At 43.6% G+C, this 19,579-nt stretch overlaps 1 protein-coding gene across 2 annotated transcripts in view; it reads left to right on the forward strand.

The window, feature by feature from the left end:
- Positions 1–19,579, forward strand: part of wdr17 (WD repeat domain 17) — a 167,552-nt gene that overhangs the window by 83,206 nt on the left and 64,767 nt on the right. For both annotated transcript variants that reach the window (XM_060843103.1, XM_060843110.1), the window contains exons 11-14: positions 5,885–5,967; positions 11,768–11,854; positions 13,598–13,762; positions 15,010–15,212. In XM_060843103.1, the coding sequence (XP_060699086.1) occupies positions 5,885–5,967; positions 11,768–11,854; positions 13,598–13,762; positions 15,010–15,212 (538 nt within the window). The remainder of the gene's footprint in view (positions 1–5,884; positions 5,968–11,767; positions 11,855–13,597; positions 13,763–15,009; positions 15,213–19,579) is intronic.

Consider the following 19,579-nt stretch of genomic DNA (forward strand, 5'->3'; position numbering starts at 1 on the left):
GCAATACAGGCAGATCATATAGTTAAGTAGCATAGATAAGTAAATAATCGGTATACAGCGGCAAAAACAAAAACACAGGAACAGAGTTTGTGAGTTTGTGAGTCCATTCAGTATTCTAACAACAGTAGGGTAGAAACTGTTGTGAAACCGGCTGGTGCGTGTGTTCAGGCTTCTGTACCTTCTCCCCGGTGGTAGAGGTTGTAGAAAAGCATTGTCATGGTGGGATGGATCTTTGAGAATGTTGGTGGCCTTTCCTTGACAGCGGGCCTGGTAGATGGATTCTATAGATGGGAGGTTGGCCTTTGAGATTGTCTGGGCCGAGTTCACCACTCTCTGTAACCATCTCCAATCTCAAATGGTACAGTTGCCCTACCAGGTAACGATACATCCAGACAGAATACTCTCGATGGCGCATCTGTAAAAGTTGGCAAGGGTCTTTGCTGTCATGCCAAATTTCCTCAGCTGCCTACTCAGTCTCTGTATAAAACTGAAATGTATAAAGGACATGGAAACATTGTGCAACATGTCTGAATCAAACTTTCAAAAAGAAGGTTAAGATAAAAAGATCAATTTTGAGAAAACGTCCTGACTCCTTGGCCCTAGGCTCACGAGAGCAACTGTAAAAATGAAATTAAAACCATGTATCCCTCTTCTCATCACACAAAATATAAAATAAAAGTTAAAGTTGTACATTGTTCCTCACCATGGGTGGAAGTAATTGCATGGCTTGACTCCAGTATGGTCACAGAATGATTTGAAGGTAAGTCTGAGTGCTGTAGATTTGTGGGACTAGAAGCCAGGGAGGGCTGGAGGAATGGATGAGTGGGACTTAGTGCAACATCAGAGAAGATGTGTTGAACAAGTTACAGTTTGTAGAGTAGGGACAAAGACAGGTACAAGTGACTCACTCTGACTTACTCTCACTGTCGCGGTCGATGTAAAATTCATCACATAGGAAGGAGAAGCCGACCTGCTTATCAGGAAAATAACCTCAAGTAACTCTACATCAATTTATGGATATCAGCCGCTCCTGATGTCAAGGAGTGTTTTATCTTTTGGCACAGGCCTGCATTAGTTACTTCTCGTAAAGTCCGCAGAGTCTGCCAAAGTTGTTTGAACACTCCAGAAAGTCATTGAAATAGGTCAACGAAGGATTAAAAAGGGATGTGACTCACTCTGCATGTGTTTTTTGAGCACGTGCCAAGAAATTGAGAAAATAAATCTGAGTCATTATGCGGATCAGCTGTTTAGAGAATAAAGTGCGGTGCACTCTTAAACCGCCTCTGGCACACTTTATCATGGGCATCGAATTTATCCTCAATGTTTATTCATCTGAAAATGCATAATAAATTTAATTCAGTGGCACTAACCACATTATATGTTAATATAGAGACAATACTTGTAAGTTGAAGATTTGTGTCTATTGGAAGTATCAAATTCAACTCCCTCAATATTGTTCCTAAGCCTTTGGCAAAGAGATAACCTGACGGGGAATGTTTTACTCACAGGTTATATAAACAATGTACCAGAGATAGTCTAGAAAGGATTATAAACCAACAACACATCAAGGGATTTAGATGATACAAAGCAATGATGTCAAGTGCAAGCAAATTATTAAATTCATCTGGATCCCAAGATATTTCCTTGTTGCTTCCAGGCAATGCTAATGAGACAAAAGGGCATAACATTTCTGATACATTCTCCCTTGACCTGAATGCCTCCCTGTAGCCTCTCCATACTCCCAAATCTTTTCACAAAGAACAGAAAGCCTAACGTTTCCCACATGAATTTCCCTGCTTGCAACACTCGATCTAATCCTTCTTTCTGTGAACTCACTGCACTCCGTTCCCCCTGGTCCAGCTGGAATGTTGTCATCAGACCTGCTGATTACGGAGATGCTGTTGTCTGGTAAACTGACTCGATTTGGCAGAGGTCCATTGCCAAGTTTCCACCAATTTTATTTGCTTCCCTCAGGCCATGTGCCTGCCGCTGAACATTATGCATCGTTTTCAGGGCGTATCTTCTCTCGAGATCTTCTTTCCAAAACCTTGAGCCCTCCCGCCCCAGTCCTGTTTCTACTCCTTAATAATATCCACTGCTCCTTTGATGCTGCCTGACCTGCTGCGCTTTTCCAGCAACACATTTTTAAGTTCTGTTCTCCACCATCTGCAGTCCTCACTTTGTCCTGGTAGACCCATTGTTTCAACTTGCTCCTGCCCGCCTGAACTGATTTCATCCTGTCTCAGTTCTGTTTCTCTTCTCACATCCAGTCCCTTCCCAATTAACCTGCACGATTCTCGCAGTGGCCTCTGTCGCTTTGAGACTCCAAATTCCTGGCCCGAATGGTCTCCTCTTCACTGTGGATCTCCAATCTTTCAATGTTCCTTCACCACCAGAATGGTCTGCCTCATTCCTTGAATGGGGGACCAACCCATTTCCATCCCTTCTGTGCCTGACTGAACCCATTCCCACTCACTGGGCAACATCTCCTCCAACTCTCCTGATAGAATCCTTGCAGTGTGGAAGCCGGCCATTCGGCCCATCAAGTCGGAGGGTCAGTGTGGATAAGTATCCCTTCTAGACCCACCCCCTCACCTTATCCCTGTAACCCCACATTTCCCATGGCTAACCCCATCCAGCCTACACATCCTCAGAAACTATGGGGCAATTTACCATAGCCAATCCATGCTAACCTGCGCATGGGGTCATAGCATCATAGAAATGTACAGCATGGAAACAGACCCTTCGATTCAACCCATCCATGCCGACCAGATATCCCAACCCAATCTAGTCCCACCTGTCAGCACCCAGCCCATATCCCTCCAAACCCTTCCTATTCATATACCCATCCAAATGCCTCTGAAATGTTGCAAATGTACCAGCCCTCACCATTTCCTGTGGCAGCTCATTCCATACACGTACCACCCTCTGTGTGAAAACGTTGCCCCATGGGTCTTTTTTATATCTTTCCCCTCTCACTCTAAACCTATGCCCTCTAGTTCTGGATTCTCCCACCCCAGGGAAAAGACTTTGCCTATTTACCCTATCTTTGGACTGTGTGAGGAAGTTAATGAGGAGAACGTGCAAACTTCACACAGACAGTCACCTGGGGGTAGAATCAAATCGTACCCACGTCCCTTGTGCTGTGAGGCAGCAGTGCTAAGCACTGAGCAAGCACTGAGCCACCGTGCCACCTGGCTTTCATTCCCTCTAATTAAAAGTTGTCACTACAGGTACTTGCTTCACTTTGCCTGCCTTTTTTGTAGAACTGCTTTGCTGTGGTGCCACTCAGGCTCCTTGCCTCATTTCTGGCACACAGTTCACCAAACTGGTCATAGTTCTTGCTACCAGCCCAAAACTGAAAAGTTTTATTTACATTGCTTCAAAACTCTACCCTCTGCTTATGGCCCATTTCTGACTTTTCAGTTCCCTCCCTTGTCCTCTCTGTTTCCATTTCTGCACATAGGCAATAGAACAATATAGGTTGTTTTGCTCTAATGCGCGTTCCATGAATGCAAATTCTCTGTAATGTGATGGACAATTTGGGGACATTGTTTCTAAAGTACGAACTTTTAAAGGGTGTATTGGTTATATCGCGATTCCAGTCCCATTAGTTGAAATGGTGTTGTTATTATACGATGTTCTTATAACACGGGATTGTATGGAACAGAGCTACCATTGTAGCAGAAGCAACTATTTACTATAAGACAAGAGTTTCCACAGATACCTTGACTATATTTCCTTTTATTCTGCTTCCTGAAAGAACTCCATTCCACTGTCCCAATTTCTACATCTACTTTGCATCTATGCTATCTTCCACACCATTGTTCCCGTTATACAACCATACAGATTGGAAAGCCATATAGGTGTCACAGCCCTTCAAACCTGTTCCCCATTAATTTGATTGTTGATCTGATTACTCCACATGCCATTCTACCCCAATAAATTTTCATCCCCTTGTTTATCAAAAAGCTATCTACTTCCACCCTAAAAATAACCCGTGTCTTTCTTACTCCTTAGTCGAAGGTTGCACTGTGCCTTTGTTGAGTCTGTTTGTTCCATTTCTGCTTTCAACACTTGCTCCCATTCTGTGAGCCACAGTAGGTTTCCCCCGTCCTCACCATCTCCCACGGATGGAATGCTTGTCTGTAATTTGCAGCAGTGTGCCATCCATGCATACATCCTCCCCTTTCTGGCATTCAAAGTGGCTACTTCCTCCATGATACCCTGGCCCATTTCTCAGTCACCTCTCCCCTCCCTTTCCCTAATTCTCCTTTCCTTGAAAGCACAGGAGATGCAACACTAGCCTTTTGAGCTCTTCCCTTCTCACCATCCAAGGCCTCAACCCCCCTTTCCAGGTCAAACAGTACTTAACTCAGACTTGTTTCAAATCCATATGCTGTATTAATTGGTCATGATGTGGTCCTCACGAATGACCACGGTGTGGAATTCATGCATTCAGCGTGTGAGTGTGACTCTTGAGTTTCCAGTCTCCTGTATTTTTATGCTCCTTCTTGCTCCCATCCAGACCTCTCTGGCCTCAGTCTCCTGCCGTGTTCCAATGAGACTCAACACAAGATTGCAGAACAGCACCTCATCTTTTGATTTGGCATTTTAGAGCCAATTGAGCATTCAACATTGCATGTAACCCTCCACATGATACGGTCAACACTTCGGTCTTTGGAACCGAGTGGATTCATGCTTCACCACTTTGCCAGCCCCTTCCCTGCCTGCCGGTGAAGAGCCAGCACCATGGCATCCAGATGGCCTGTCAAAATTATACCATCTGCCTGCACTTTGTTGCATTATTCCTTGATGCATTTCATTCTACCTCTCTTAATTCTGTTCTTTTACTTTCAGAAGGCAGCTTTTTTAAGTTCATTCATGGGATGTGGACATCACTGACTAGGTCAGCGTTTATTGCCCATCCTTATTTGCTCAGAGGACAGTCAAGAGCCAACCAGATTGCTGTAGGTCTGAAGTCACATGTAGGTCAGACCAGGTAATGATGGCAGACTTCCTTCTCTGAAGAGCATTGGTGAACCAGATGGGTTTTTCCCTATTAACAGTTTCATGGTCATCATGAGACCCTTCATTCCTGATTCTTTATTGAGTTCAAATTCCACCATCTACCAGGTCAGGCTTCGAACCTGTGTCCCCAGGACATTCGCTGAATCTCTGAATTAACAGTCCAATGATAATACCACAAGGCCATTTAAGAATCCTGCCTCTTCTAGACACATTTTTTTATGAGGGGCATGGATTGTACCAATTAGGGTGCGATTCTTCATAGACCATCTGGATGCCCTGGTGCTCGCCCCTCACTGGCCGACAGGGAAGGAGGTGGCAAAGTGCTAAAGCATGAATCCACTCAGTTCCAAAGACCGAAGTGTTGACCGTATCATGTGGAGGGTCTGCCCCTCTGCTATGGTAGCCTGGCTGTGGTGGCCATATTCAATTTAATAATGCCATGGACACATCTTCAAGAGAGCACTTCCATCTTGAGATGCCCTCACGGTTGCCTACCTTACACAGCTGTAGCTGTCTCTCTCGTTGTGAGTGCCAGCTGCCCAGAGCCTTCGGGTGCTTCCAATGACCCTCCCATTGGAAGAGGCCACCCACTGTCCTGGATTAGCCAAGTCTCCGTGAGGTAATTGGCCTCACCTTTGAAAACCTCCTCCAGATCGGAATTCAGCCCAGGGTCAAGATCGGAACACTGAATCTAAAGTTCAATCCATTAACTCTGTTTCTCTCTCCGTTCATGTTGTTGACTGGCTGAGTTTCTCCAGCATTTTTAGTTTTTAATAATTCTGCGTTGATGCCAAACTAAACAATATTTAAAGTCATGGAATTTGTAAACAGTGTCTTTTATTTTCCCTTGAAGCACGGTAAAAATGGAATCTTCTGCATTGCTTGGAGCCACAAGGATTCTAAAAGGATAGCAACATGTAGTGGCGATGGATTTTGGTGAGTCACTTTTGCATCACTTACCTCATTTTTAAGCTTGCTATGAGTACACAAGAAATTAGGAGAAATCCAGATATTTGTATGCTTTACGTTCATTGGAGCAATCTGGTTTTCCATCTTCCTGGGGTTAGCAAGTTTCTTGCACCCTCATTCTTTCCATCACTGCTCCCTGCTCATCTTGCTGATGCACTTTGCTGGTTTTTGACTCTTTCCTTTAAGCCCAACAAGGCCACACCGACCCTCTGTAGAGTAACCCACTCAGATCTAGTCCCCTAAATTTACCCTGACTAAGCCACCTGACATTATGGGCAATTTAGCATGGCCAATTCATCTGGCCTGCATATCTTTGGATTGTGGGAGGAAACCAGAGCACCCGGAGGAAACCCACACAGGCACAGGGAGAATTTGCAAACTCCACACAGACAGTTGCGCGAGGTTGGCAATGAACCCATGCCCCTGGCGCTGTGAGGCAGGAGTGCTAACCATTAAGCCACCATGCTCAGGCCATTTAAATATTAAATCTGATCTCTCTCTCTCTCTCTCTCCACCTTCTCTGCGGCTGTAACACTGTATTCTGCACTCTGTTCTGTCACCCCGATGCACTTTGTATGGTACGATCTACCTGTATAGCACACAGTACAACTCATTTCAGGGTATCCCAGTACACGTGACAATAATCAATTAATCCTTTCCTTCTGGTAATCTCCAATCAGTGAAAGTGCAGGAATGCTTTCTGGAAACATGCACTGGTGACACCGCAGGCACAAAGGGATTTAGTGTGAATGGTGCTAGGGCTGAGAGGTTATGTCTGACAGGAAAGACCAATCAGAGTGTTATCTTTCAGAAAAGAAAGGCTGAGGGCTGACTTTGATAAAGGCTTTGAAGAATTTTCTCTAATTGGTGTTGGGATGTCGTGATTAACGATCCATTTCAGTGCCTCACTGTGAAGAGTCATGATGTCGCCAGAAATTTAATCTAGTTGAGGTATGTTGTAGATCTGTTCGCCGAGCTGGGAATTTGTGTTGCAGACGTTTCGTCCCCTGTCTAGGTGACATCCTCAGTGGTTGGGAGCCTCCTGTGAAGCACTTCTGTGATGTTTCCTCTGGCATTTATAGTGGTTTGTCTCTGCCGCTTCCAGTTGTCAGTTCCAGCTGTCCGCTGCAGTGGCCAGTATATTGGGTCCAGGTCGATGTGCTTATTGATTGAATCTGTGGATGAGTGCCATGTCTCTAGGAATTCCCTGGCTGTTCTCTGTTTGGCTTGTCCTATAATAGTAGTGTTGTCCCAGTCGAATTCATGTTGTTTGTCATCTGCGTGTGTGGCTACTAAGGATAGCTGGTCGTGTCGTTTCGTGGCTGGTTGGTGTTCATGGATGTGGATCATTAGCTGTCTTCCTGTTTGTCCTATGTAGTGTTTTGTGCAGTCCTTGAATGGGATTTTGTACACGACATTGGTTTTGCTCATGCTGGGTATCGGGTCCTTCGTTCTGGTGAGTTGTTGTCTGAGAGCGGCTGTTGCTTTGTGTGCTGTTATGAGTCCTAGTGGTCGCAGCAGTCTGGCTGTCAGTTCGGAAATGTTCTTGATGTATGGTAGTGTGGTTAGTCCTTTGGGTTGTGGCATGTCCTCATTTCGTTGTCTTTCCCTTAGGCATCTGCTGATGAAATTGCGCGGGTATCCATTTTTGGCGACTACATTATATTGGTGTTCTTCTTCCTCTTTTTGCAGTTCTGGTATACTGCAGTGTGTTGTGGCCCTTTTGAACAGTGTCTTGATGCAACTTCTTTTGTGTGTGTTGGGGTGGTTGCTTTCGTAGTTCAGGATTGGTCTGTGTGTGTGGCTTTCCTGTATACCTTTATGGTGAATTCTCCGTTAGGTGTTCTCTGTACCATCACTTCTCGAAATGGGAGTTGGTTGTCCTTTTCTTCCTCTCTAGTGAATCAGATTCCTGTGAGGATGACGCTGATGATCCGGTGTGTGTTCTCTATTTCTGTGTTTTTAATGATTACAAAGGTGTCATCCACACACCTGACCCAGGGTTTGGGTTGAATTTGCGGTAAGACTGTTTGTTCTAATCTTTGCATTACCGCTTCTGCTATGAGTCCAGAGATGGGTGAGTCCATGGGTGTGCCGTTGGTTTGTTCATATATTTGGTTGTTGAATGTGAAGTGTGTTATGAGGCACAGGTCCAGTAGTTTGAGTATGCTGTCTTTGTTGATAGGTTCAACGTCCTGTTGTGTATTCTGTATGTCTCGTAGGTTGGCTATTGCTTCTCTGGCTCGGGTTTTATCGATACAGGTGAACAGTGCTGTTACATCGAATGAGACCATGGTTTCTTCCTTGTCTATGTGTATATTTCTGATGATGTCAAAGAATTCCTATGTTGATTGTATGTTGAGGTATATACGACCCTAAAGGGGATTGACAAAGTAGATGGAGAGAGGATGCTCCCTCTTGTGGGGCAGCCTAAAAAGAGAGAGCATTGTTTTAGGATAACAGGTGACAGATTTAAAACAGCAACAGGAAAGAATTACTATTCTCCAAAGGTCATGAACCTGTGAAATGCCCTACCCCAGAGCACGGTTCATGCCAGGACACTGAATAAGTTTAACAACGGGATAGGCATTTTGAATTAATCACGGTTTAAAGGGTTATGGGGAGTTGAGGCTAAGATTTGATCAGCCATGGGGTGACACAGTGGTTCAGTGGTTAGCACTGCTGCCTCACAGCACCAGGGTCCTGGGTTCAATTCCAGCCTCGGGCAACTGTCTGTGTGGGGTTTGCACATTCTACCCGTGTCTGCGTGGGTTTCCTCTAGGTGCTCCAGTTTCCACCCACAATCCAAAGATGTGCAGGTTAGGTGAATTAGTCAGGGGAAGTGTAGACTAATAGGGTAGGTGAATGTGTCTGAGTGGGATACTCTTCAGATGGTTAGAATTGACTTGTTGGGTGTAATAGCCTGTTTCCACACTGTAGGGATTGTATTGAGTAGTGAAGGAGGTTCAAAGGGCTGAATTGTCTACTCCTCCTCCTATTCTTATGAAACAGATTTCTGATGATGGGAGTTCACTCTTTTGATCAACATTCGTTCATGGAATGTGGATGCTGCTGGCTAGGCCAGTACATATTGTTCATACTTTATTGTGAGCACTGGTTTGCCTTAAGACCATAAGACATAGAAGCCATTCAGCCCATCAGGTCTGCTCTGCCATGCAACAAAACCATGGCCTCGGATGGCTACAATCACAATTTGAGCTGCTCCTCTTGTTCTGCTGAGGCAGCAAATCATCCAAAGGCCATCTCCAACCAGTTAAAGGCTTTCCAGAACGTCTGTAGAAGATGGGAACCCTAATCCTCATCACTTCGAGTCACAGAGACATGGAGATGGACAGCATGGAAGCAGACCCTTCATTCCAACTTGTCTTTGCCGATGATATCCCAACCCAATCTAGTCCCAATTGCCAGCACTTGGCCCAAATCCCTCCAAACCCTTCCTATTCATATACCCATCCAAATGCCTCTTAAATGTTGCAATTGTACCAGCCTCTACCACTTGAGTGGCGGCAGCTTTGGCAGCTCATTCCATACACATACCACCCTCTGCATGGAAAGTTGCCCCTTAGATCTCTTTTATATCTTTCCCCTCTCACCCTAAACCTATACCCTCTAGTTTTGGACTCCCTGACCCCAGGGAAAAGATCTTGTCTATTTACCCTAATCATGTCCCTCATGATTATATAAACCTCTATAAGGTCACCCCTCAGCCTCCGACACTCCAGGGAAAACAGCCCCAGCCTGTTCACCCTCTACCTTCAATTCCTCCATCCCTGACAACACCCTTGTAGATCTTGTCTGAACCGTTTCAAGTTTCACAACATCCTTCCGATAGGAAGGAGACCAGAATTGCACACAATATTCAAACAGTAGCCTAACCAATGTCCTGTACAGCTGCAACATGACCTCCCAACTCCTGTACTCAGTACTCTGACCAATAAAGGAAAGCATACTAAATGCCTTCTTCAATATCCTATCTACCTACAACTCTACTTTCAAGGAGCTATGAACCTGTACTCCAAAGTAACTTTGATCAGCAACACTCCCAAGGACCTTACCATTAAATGTATAAGTCCTGCCTAAGCTTTGCTTTTCCAAATCCAGCACCTTGCATTTATCTAAATTAAACTCTATCTGCCACCTCTCAGCCCATCGGCCCATCAGCTTGATTGCAGTTGGTTCCATTTGCTGTCAGCCAGGAGATGCATCATCGAAAGGTGGAGCTGCTGACAGTTTGTAGCAGTGGAGTGTAGTCCAGCAGGAACCAAGGGGCTTTTGAGACATGTCTGCATTGATTTTAAGGTCCTGTGTGGGGCAAAACACTTTATTAGCTGTCCACCAGTCAGGTTCTTTGAGGAGGATGTTTACCCTGTAGACATCAGGAGGTTCAAGGTGTGCTATTTGGAATGTGATGGTGTGGACAACCCTGAAACAATCCTCATGACTTTCCTGGGGTAAATACCTACCATGCTTTGTGTGCTAGCTCCTGGGCCAGGTTACACAGCGGTACCCCACTGCTGGGACCACCACGAGTGGAGCAGTGCTGAGTGGGTCACCTCAGGCGGAAAAGTACAGCACAGAACTGGCCCTTTGGCCCACAATGTTGTGCCGAGGTTTAATCCTAATGTAAAGGATAATAACTTAACCTTTGCACCCCTCAACTCACTGCTGTCCATCTGCCTCTCCAGCAGTCTCTTAATTGTCCCTAATGACTCTGCTTCCACCGCCACAGCTGGCAAAGCATCCCATGTATTCACAACTTTCTGCGTAAAGAACCTATCTCTGACGTCTCCTCTATATCTTTCTCCTAATACCTTAAAACTATGACCGCTCATGCCAGTCAATCTTGCCTTGGAGAAAAGTCTCTGGCTATTGAGTCTATCTACTCATCTCATTATATTGTATACCTTGATCAGGTCTCCTCTCTTCCTCCTTCTCTCCAGAGAGAAAAGTCTGAGCTTATTCCATCTGTCCTCACAGGGCAAGCTCTCCAGTCCAGGCAGCATCCTGGTAAACCTTCTTTGCACCCTCTCCAAAGCCTCTATATCTGTCCTATAGTAGGGCGACCAGAACTGGATACAATATTCCAAGTGTGGTCTCACCAACGACTTGTATAGCTATAGCAAAACTTCACGGCTCTTAAATTCAATTCACCTGTTAATGAAAGCCAAAGCACCATGTGCTTTCTTAACAACTCTATCCACTGGGGTGGCAACCTTGAGGGATCTTGCTCACCCAGATCCCTCTGTTCCTCCACACTGCCAAGAATCCTGTCTTTAATTTTATATTCGGCATTCGAGTTTGACCTTCCAAAATGCATCACTTCACATTTACCCAGGTTGAACTCCATCTGCCATTTCTCATCCCAGCTGGGGGGGTGTAGAGTCACATGCTGGCCAGACCATATTAAGATAGCAGTTTCCTTCCCTAAAGCTATGCACTCTCCTAGCCTGATTCTTATCCACTCCTTTTTTTGTCCAACTCCTTGGCTCTCTTTGGGCTGTATCTCCATCTGTTGTTTATTCCTTACCCTCCCTTTCCCCCCACTCTATCTTCTGCATAAAAAAATACATTTTCCTAACTGCCATCAGTTCTGAGGAAGGGTCTCTGGAACCGAAACGTTAACTCTAATGTCTCTCCACAGATGCAGACAGACCTGCTGAACTTTTCCAGCAATTTCTGTTTTCATTTCTGATTTCCAGCATCTGCAGTTCTTTCAGGTTTTTTGTTACTTTTTGTTTGCTTGCAGTATTATTCGAACAATCGATGGGAAACTCCTGCACAAGTACAAGCATCCGGCTGCTGTCTTTGGCTGTGATTGGAGCCAGAACAATAAGTGAGTGCACCCTTCCAACAGGGCAGCTCGTTCACTGACCCTTTCAGATTTGCAATCGGTTTATCCCTGTGGAATCTGAGGCAATATGTTTGTGGTGCTCGACGCATTGGCTTCTTGCTTATTCAACTGGGTCAAAGTTGGTCTGTCCCAGAAAAAAAAACTGAAGTCCCTTTACAAGTCTTGCTTTCCTTCAATGGAGACTGAGGGAATTAATAGCAAAGTTGTTTGTGGTTCACTGTATGTAGCCCAGGTAAAATGTAACATTAAAAAATCAGGTTCCAATGAGAGAGCAAGTGTCCCTCACAATTCTAATATCTACAATACACTGTCGATCACAAGAGCAGAGATGTTGAAACAACCTGATATTTTCTTTCTGAATCTCATGCTTTGATTATTTCGCGGTCAGATGTTTGTGCATTGGAGTCAAAGGGAGTGTGGAAGCAAGAGGAAAGGATTTACATTAATGCAGCTGGCTATCACCATTTATGAGGCCCATGTTAAAAATGAACCCAGTCTGAGGGCATTACCTATGCTACTGGTGAGACACAGTTCTGCAAGAAGCAATCACAAGTTGCCATGGGCACATTCACAGCACTAACACTGAATGACACATAACAGGATTCTTACCTATTGATCCCATCCATCAATGTTGGCCACACAATAAAAGCCAGGGTTAGAAAGTTCTCTGGAACATCACTGGAGATGGGGGTGGGGGGGGTGGGGAGGGTGGGGAGGCTGCTGTTGTACAGAAAGCATAGAACATAGAACGATACAACGCAGAACAGGCCCTTCGGCCATCGATGTTGCGCTGACCTGCGAACTATTCTCAGCTTGTCCCCCTACACTATCCCAGTTACAACTGCACTAAGCATACTCAGTATCACATGACTGGCTGTAGTCCATTTTGCTACAGTATATGGGTCTGGCTCAGTACCTACACAGGCATCATGTAAGTGCAGCTAAATGCTGTCATGAGGACACAACAGCTGAGCAGTTCCCAGAGCTGTCTCACACGGTGCCATCTGCCTTTCTCTGTCATGCCATCTTGCTCCATGGATCATGCACAACATCGGCCTTTCCATTCTTAAAGACTTGAAGTGGCCACCAAGATAGTACTTCCAAAGCGCCAGCATTTCAGAAAAGAGGCAGCTTCTGTTCATAGAGCTGGTGTTAACCCACTCCCCACGTGGACAGGACTGTGAAATGCATGCAGCATAAAAACCAACATCCCTTCACTGACCCAACAGCAGGTGACCCTGTCCGTGAGGACAATGTGTCCACCTATTCCGTAATTGGAAGAAGAAGGACATCCCCAAGTGCAGTTGTAATTGTGATTCACAGACCTAAAGATCTGCTTTAGGAAGCGTACTGATCCTCCACAAGGTACCTCATCGAACGCGTAGCCAATTCAGGCATCCCATTATAAACTGTTTGTCAATACAGTAGCCATATTACAAAGCTGATCGTGTCACTTTGGTCTTGAAGAACTCAGGAGTCTTACGTTCGAGCTAAGGCACATTGTTTTGGGCAAAATTGAAAGAAAACTGTTCAGTACTTTACCTGTCCTGAGGATATTCATTACAATCCTGGATAGTCACCAGTGTAAAGTGTTCACCTTTCTCACAGTAACGTCCTTTACCATGAGGAGAACACATCAAACAAATCTCAATGAGATACATTTTAAAAATGTTTCTTCACTTCTTTTGATTATGAATTTAGTTAACTGTCATCCTTGCCTTCCAGAGATATGATTGCCACTGGCTGCGAGGATAAGAGTGTTCGAGTTTACTATTTAGCAACCAGCTCTGACCAGCCACTCAAAGTTTTCACTGGGCACACTGCCAAAGTGTTTCACGTTAGATGGTCTCCCCTGAGAGAAGGCATCCTTTGTAGCGGTTCTGATGACAGGTACTGTTTCTTTAGCACAATGAAAAATTTGGTGCCAAAATCTTTTATTCCAGTGAGTCAATACACAAAGCAACTGTGAAAGGTAATTACTGAAAATTAAATTAAATAATAGTGCCTCTGCATTTGCAATCATCTTGTCTTTAAGTGCTGCTATTAACCATTCAAATATAGAACTTCAATCTTACTAATGTGGTGAACATTTACAATATATTCTTACCCTGTACAATTCATTGGTTAGGCTACTTTTGCAATACTGTGTTCAGTTCAAGTCTCCCTGTTATTCAAGGATGTTGTGAAACTTGAAAGGGTTCAGTAAAGATTTACAAGGATGCTGCCAGGGTTGGAGGGCTTGAGCTAGTGGGAGAGTCTGGGTCTATTTTCCCTGGAGCGTCGGAGGTTGAGGTGTGACCTTATAAAATCACGAGTAACATGGATAGAGTCTTTTCCATGGGGAAGGGGAATCCAAAACTAGAGGGCATAGGTTTAAGGTGAGAGGAGAAAGATTTAAAAGGAGCAATATTTCATGCAGATGGAGGTCCATATATGGAATGAGCTGCCAGAGGAAGGGGTGGAGGCTGGTACAATTTTAAAAGGCATCTTGGATGTTACATCAATAGGAAGTGTTTAGAAGGATAAGGCCAAATGCTGGCAAATGGGACTAGAATCATTTGGGATATCTAGTTGGCATGGACACGTTAGACCGAAGAGTCTGCTTCCATGCTGTACATCTCTATGAATCTGTGACTCTTACTATTTTGAAATTTGGATGATATAGGAGAGGTGTACGGATTTTTGCTTTTCAGGGCTGTAAAGGTCTGATCTGTTTCTTTAAAGAGAGGGTCAGAAGATAATTTGGAGCACTGAGCTAAAAATAACCTTTCCAAAAAAATATGTAACTTTAGCTATCACCTTCCTTGTAGATGGTTGATGGGCTTTTTGGAGTCAGGAGCTGGGTTATTCACTGTCAGATTAGTAGCCTCTGATTTACTTGCCGTAGGATTACTAGCCTCTAACTGTAGTGTTATATGATAAGTCCAATTCAGTTTCTGGTCAACGGTAACCCCTAGGTTATTGAAAGTTGGTGATTCAGTGAAAGGAGTGCCACTGAATGTCAAGGACTGATGGTTCGATTCTCTCTTGTTGGAGGTAAATATTGCCTGGTTTCTGTGTAGTGTGAATGTATTTTATGACAACTTTGAATTTCTGACATTAGAAGTTGCTCTCTGCTTTCTGTATTTTCCCTGCAGTACTGTGAGGATATGGGACTACACACAGGATGCCTGTATCAATATTCTAAGTGGACACAAAGCACCAGTACGAGGTCTAATGTGGAACACAGAAGTCCCCTACCTCTTGATATCGGGCAGTTGGGATTACACTATCCGTGTCTGGGACACCAGAGATGGAACCTGCCTGGACACAGTGTATGATCATGGTGCTGATGTCTATGGTAATGGGACACCTTACTGTTAACAGACAAGAACACTCTGAAGGAATGTAATATGCAGCAAACAATGAGAGTAGAAAATTATGTTTAAGGCAGTGGTGTTGTAATCTTGTTGACACATCAACTGCAGTTTAGTGCCACCTTGATCCTGGGCCAGTAGGTAAAGTTCAAAACTGGACTGCAGGTATTAAGTTTTCTTTTCGTAGCTGAGTGCTTTCCACTGAAGAACACACTGGAAATTTTTGAAGAGAAGTAATTATTCATGTTTTAATTATTTACATCAAACAATAATTATTGTCAGTGGCTGCAGTATTAAGAAAAATAATGCATTAAATGCTCATAACTTATGAATAATGTTGAGAACCTAGCATTGAGAGAGAAAATATAGTTGTTTTAAAATTAAATGTAAACTGACCAGTTAACCAAATGAAACTAAGTTAAAACGTGATCGTTCCTGAATGGGAACTATCAAAATATCAAAGGAAACTTAAAATTTAAGTCAAATTGTTGTTTTAGGAGCTGATTAAATGCCTCCTTCATTCCCCACCTCCCCCCCCTCCCCAACTGTGTCTGCACTCTCATTTTATGCTATTTCGATTAAACCAAATTAAACCAAGTTGAGCCATGTTAACAACTGAAAGCCTTTTGAGTGCTGATGATACATCCCAGTTTCCATTCCTCTTTATAAGTGCTCCTAGTACTTACTTAAACAATGCCCTTCACCTTTGTGAGTGAGCTATTTAATTAACACACTATTACCATCTCTGGTCATTCAATTCTATTTTATGATATTTTAAATCAAATTGCACTAAAGAAAATGAGCACACTGTGATTATTTGAATTGCCTGGTCAGACATCTCACTTGCTGAAAGGACAAATTTGAACAACAACATTCCTGAATGAGACCATTCCCAAATCTCCATTTTATGATTTTAATGACTGGTAAAATCAGAGTTGCAGCAAGTCCAACTCATTGACCTCTAAACCAATCAATTCTGCAAACCCTTCAGGGGAATGGAGCTTTATTTTGGGAGTAATTATGTCTCAAAAGATTCTCGTCCTTTATTCCCACTCAGCCTCCTCAAGTGTTCAGGATCGACTGAAGATTTTGCCCGTTGCTTCTTGTGTACATTTACCTGACATAGCCATTTTATTTCGGAGGGTGTTTACTTGACTAACTAAATGTAGATTATTGTGGTATCAAACTGAATGGGGGAAGGGGAGAGATGGAATTTTATTGTGAATGGATGAAAACATTATAATTCAAGGCAATTTATTTCTTAGAATCCCGATAGTGTGGAAACAGGCCACTCAGCCCATCAAGTCCACACTGATCCTCTGAAGAGCATTTCACCCTTACCCACCCTGTATTTCCCATAACTAACCCACCCCTCCCTGGACACTATGGGCCATTTAGCATGGCCAATCCATCTAACTTACACATCCTTGGACTGTGCAAGGAAGCCAGAGCACCCGGATAAAACCCATGCAGACACAGAGAGAATGTGCAAACTCCACACAACTGGTCACTTGAGGGTGGAGTCAAACCTGGGTCCCTGGTGCTGTGAGGCAGTAGTGTTAACCACTGGGCCACCATGCAGCCCTTTAGTTCAAGAATATTACTAAAAACATTACATAACTTCAAGTTTAGTCACAAGGCATACATCTGGTTTTTTTGCCACTCTTAAATATTCCTGTGTATTTTGTAAACGTTAAATGTTTATTTCAATTTATGAGTATTTGGTAAATAGAAAGCACAAAATCTCACTCTGAAATCTGTGACCACAGAATGTGCTTAGAAACACCAATTGGACTGTCTCTCTTAAAATTCCCTTTCTATGTTTTGAATACTATCTTACTCTTACTTCCCAGTGAAAGACATTTTTAATTCATTGTCACAATTTGATCGCAAGAGATGTTGCTAATGGGATTAACTTAAAGAGCTGATTATTTATTTAATGAATTCATTCAATTAATCTAAAATTGGCATGAGTCAATTGAGACCCTTTGTCCAATGAAATAATCCAAGGGTACATTTATTTAGTGAAAAGCAAGCACTTTAATGTCAGAATCAAGTAAATTATTAATAATATGTATATACGCACAGATCAAACATATTCTGGAACACTGTTTGCTGACTGCTTACTTTAAGTAGTTGAAATGATAAGTGTTGATCATTACCATGTTCCCATAGCTTTAATGATTCTAACTATTAGTTCCACCACGATGCTATAAAACCTTTAATAAGAGCTGACAGCATCGATTTAGAAATGGCTTCGAGAAGTTCCATGATTGTTTAATTCGAAAGAGGTTAGGGCTATAACAGCAAAATGCCAAATGTGTAACAATTGGTCATTAATCAGTCAACATCTGACTGTAGTGCCACAATTTATTGACAGCTTTCCCCACTTCGCCACATATTGCCCAGTGCATGAGTGGAGCATGAGTGGAGAGAGTGAGCCTATGTATCATTTAAACTGCAGCTTGAAGGGTGTTGTATCTCATACAGCCACTCTGGATTATTTTTCATCAAACATCTTCTATCTATCATGCTCCCAAGATTTTTTTTTTAAATTAAGGCTTTCATCTCAGTTATATTTTTGGATTTATTTGCTCCAATTTATCTCCTTCGAAGATCCTTTTTGGAGTCTATTGAGCATTCCGACTTCTGTCAGTGGTAGCTTTTCCTTCAGTTGTCTAAGTCTTAAACTTTGGAACTCCCACTCAGCCTCTCTGCTTCTCTACCTCTCTTTCCTGTTCTAAAACAAGTCTCAAAACCTCTCCCTTTGACCAAGCGTTTGGCCATCAACCTTCACACTGCTGTGTGCAAAAAGATAAATTAAGCCAAACATAGACCATTTGGGCCCCTTGAGCTCCACTATTTAGTAGGATCATGGTTGATCCAATTTTGGTTCCAAATCTACACTTCCAGCAACTCCTAATTATCGTTAGCTTCCTTGTTAGGCAAGATCTCTCTGCCTCTGCTTGAAAAGTATTCAATAATCCATCACTTTCTGGAGAAGAGAGTTTCAAAGATTCACAAGAGAAAAAAAAATCCTACTAAACTCTGTCTTAAGTGGGAGACTCCTTTATTTTTAAATTGTGTCCACTAGCTGTCTTTCCCACAAGAGGTAACGTTCTTTCAGCATCCAGCATTCAAGCCCCCTCAATAAGATTGCATCTCATTCCTCTAAACTCCGATGCACACAGGCACAGTGATGGACAGATGATAACTCCTAGTATCTGTTGAGTGGACCATCTCTGAGCTACTTCTAAAGCACCTACATCCTTTCTTAAATAAGGAGACCAAAATTAAACACAGCCCTCCAGATGTGGCCCCACCAACATTCTTTATAATTGCAGTAAAACATCCCATGTAGCTTATGGTCAAATTTGCTTCAAATAATTGCTGGCAAGTACCTTGACATTACTTTAAAGGCACTATATAAATTTAAGCTGTTCTTGTTTGTCTATATTATTGTGAGGATGTGTGGGTGGTTTATTGTGAGCAAAACAAATAGCACATCTGTTTAATTGGCTAAAAGCAGACACATAATACCAGGAGAAAGTGAGGTCTGCAGATACTGGAGGTCAGAGCTGAAAATGTGTTGCTGGAAAAGCGCAGCAGGTCAGGCAGCATCCAAGGAACAGGAAATTCGACGTTTCAGGCATAAGCCCTTCTTCAGGAATGAGGAAAGTGTGTCCAGCAGGCTAAGATAAAAGGTAGGGAGGAGGGACTTGGGGGAGGGGCGTTGGAGATGTGATAGATGGAAGGAGATCAAGGTGAGGGTGATAGGCCGGAGTGGGGTGGAGGCGGAGAGGTCAGGGAGAAGATTGCAGGTTAGGAGGGCGGTGCTGAGTTCGAGGGATTCGACTGAGACAAGGTGGGGGGAGGGGAAATGAGGAAACTGGAGAAATCTGAGTTCGTCCCTTGTGGTTGGAGGGTTCCCAGGTGAAAGATGAGGCGCTCTTCCTCCAGCCACTGTGTTGTTATGGTCTGGCGATGGAGGAGTCCAAGGACCTGCATGTCCTTGGTGGAGTGGGAGGGGGAGTTAAAGTGTTGAGCCACGGGGTGGTTGTACATAATACCAGTCCTTTTGGGGTGACCGTAGCGAGGTTTCCAACTTCTGCTGAATGGTGCCCTGGATAGTGGTATAGATTAGAAACTGCATGGAGACAGCATTAAACCTGCGGTCTGCTAAATCTGAGCATGTGTCTTAAAGCAACAGTGAATTGTGCACTTAATTTTATTTATAGCAGGTATTTGTAGCTCAGATGTTTGATTCGGTCTATAGACATATGAAATAGGACAGGACTAGTCTGCCCCACTGCCTCGAGAAAGCAACCACATAATGAAAGAGCCCTCCCAT

This window comes from Hemiscyllium ocellatum, chromosome 2 (genome assembly GCF_020745735.1).
Source record: "Hemiscyllium ocellatum isolate sHemOce1 chromosome 2, sHemOce1.pat.X.cur, whole genome shotgun sequence".
Taxonomy (NCBI): Eukaryota; Metazoa; Chordata; class Chondrichthyes; order Orectolobiformes; family Hemiscylliidae; genus Hemiscyllium; species Hemiscyllium ocellatum.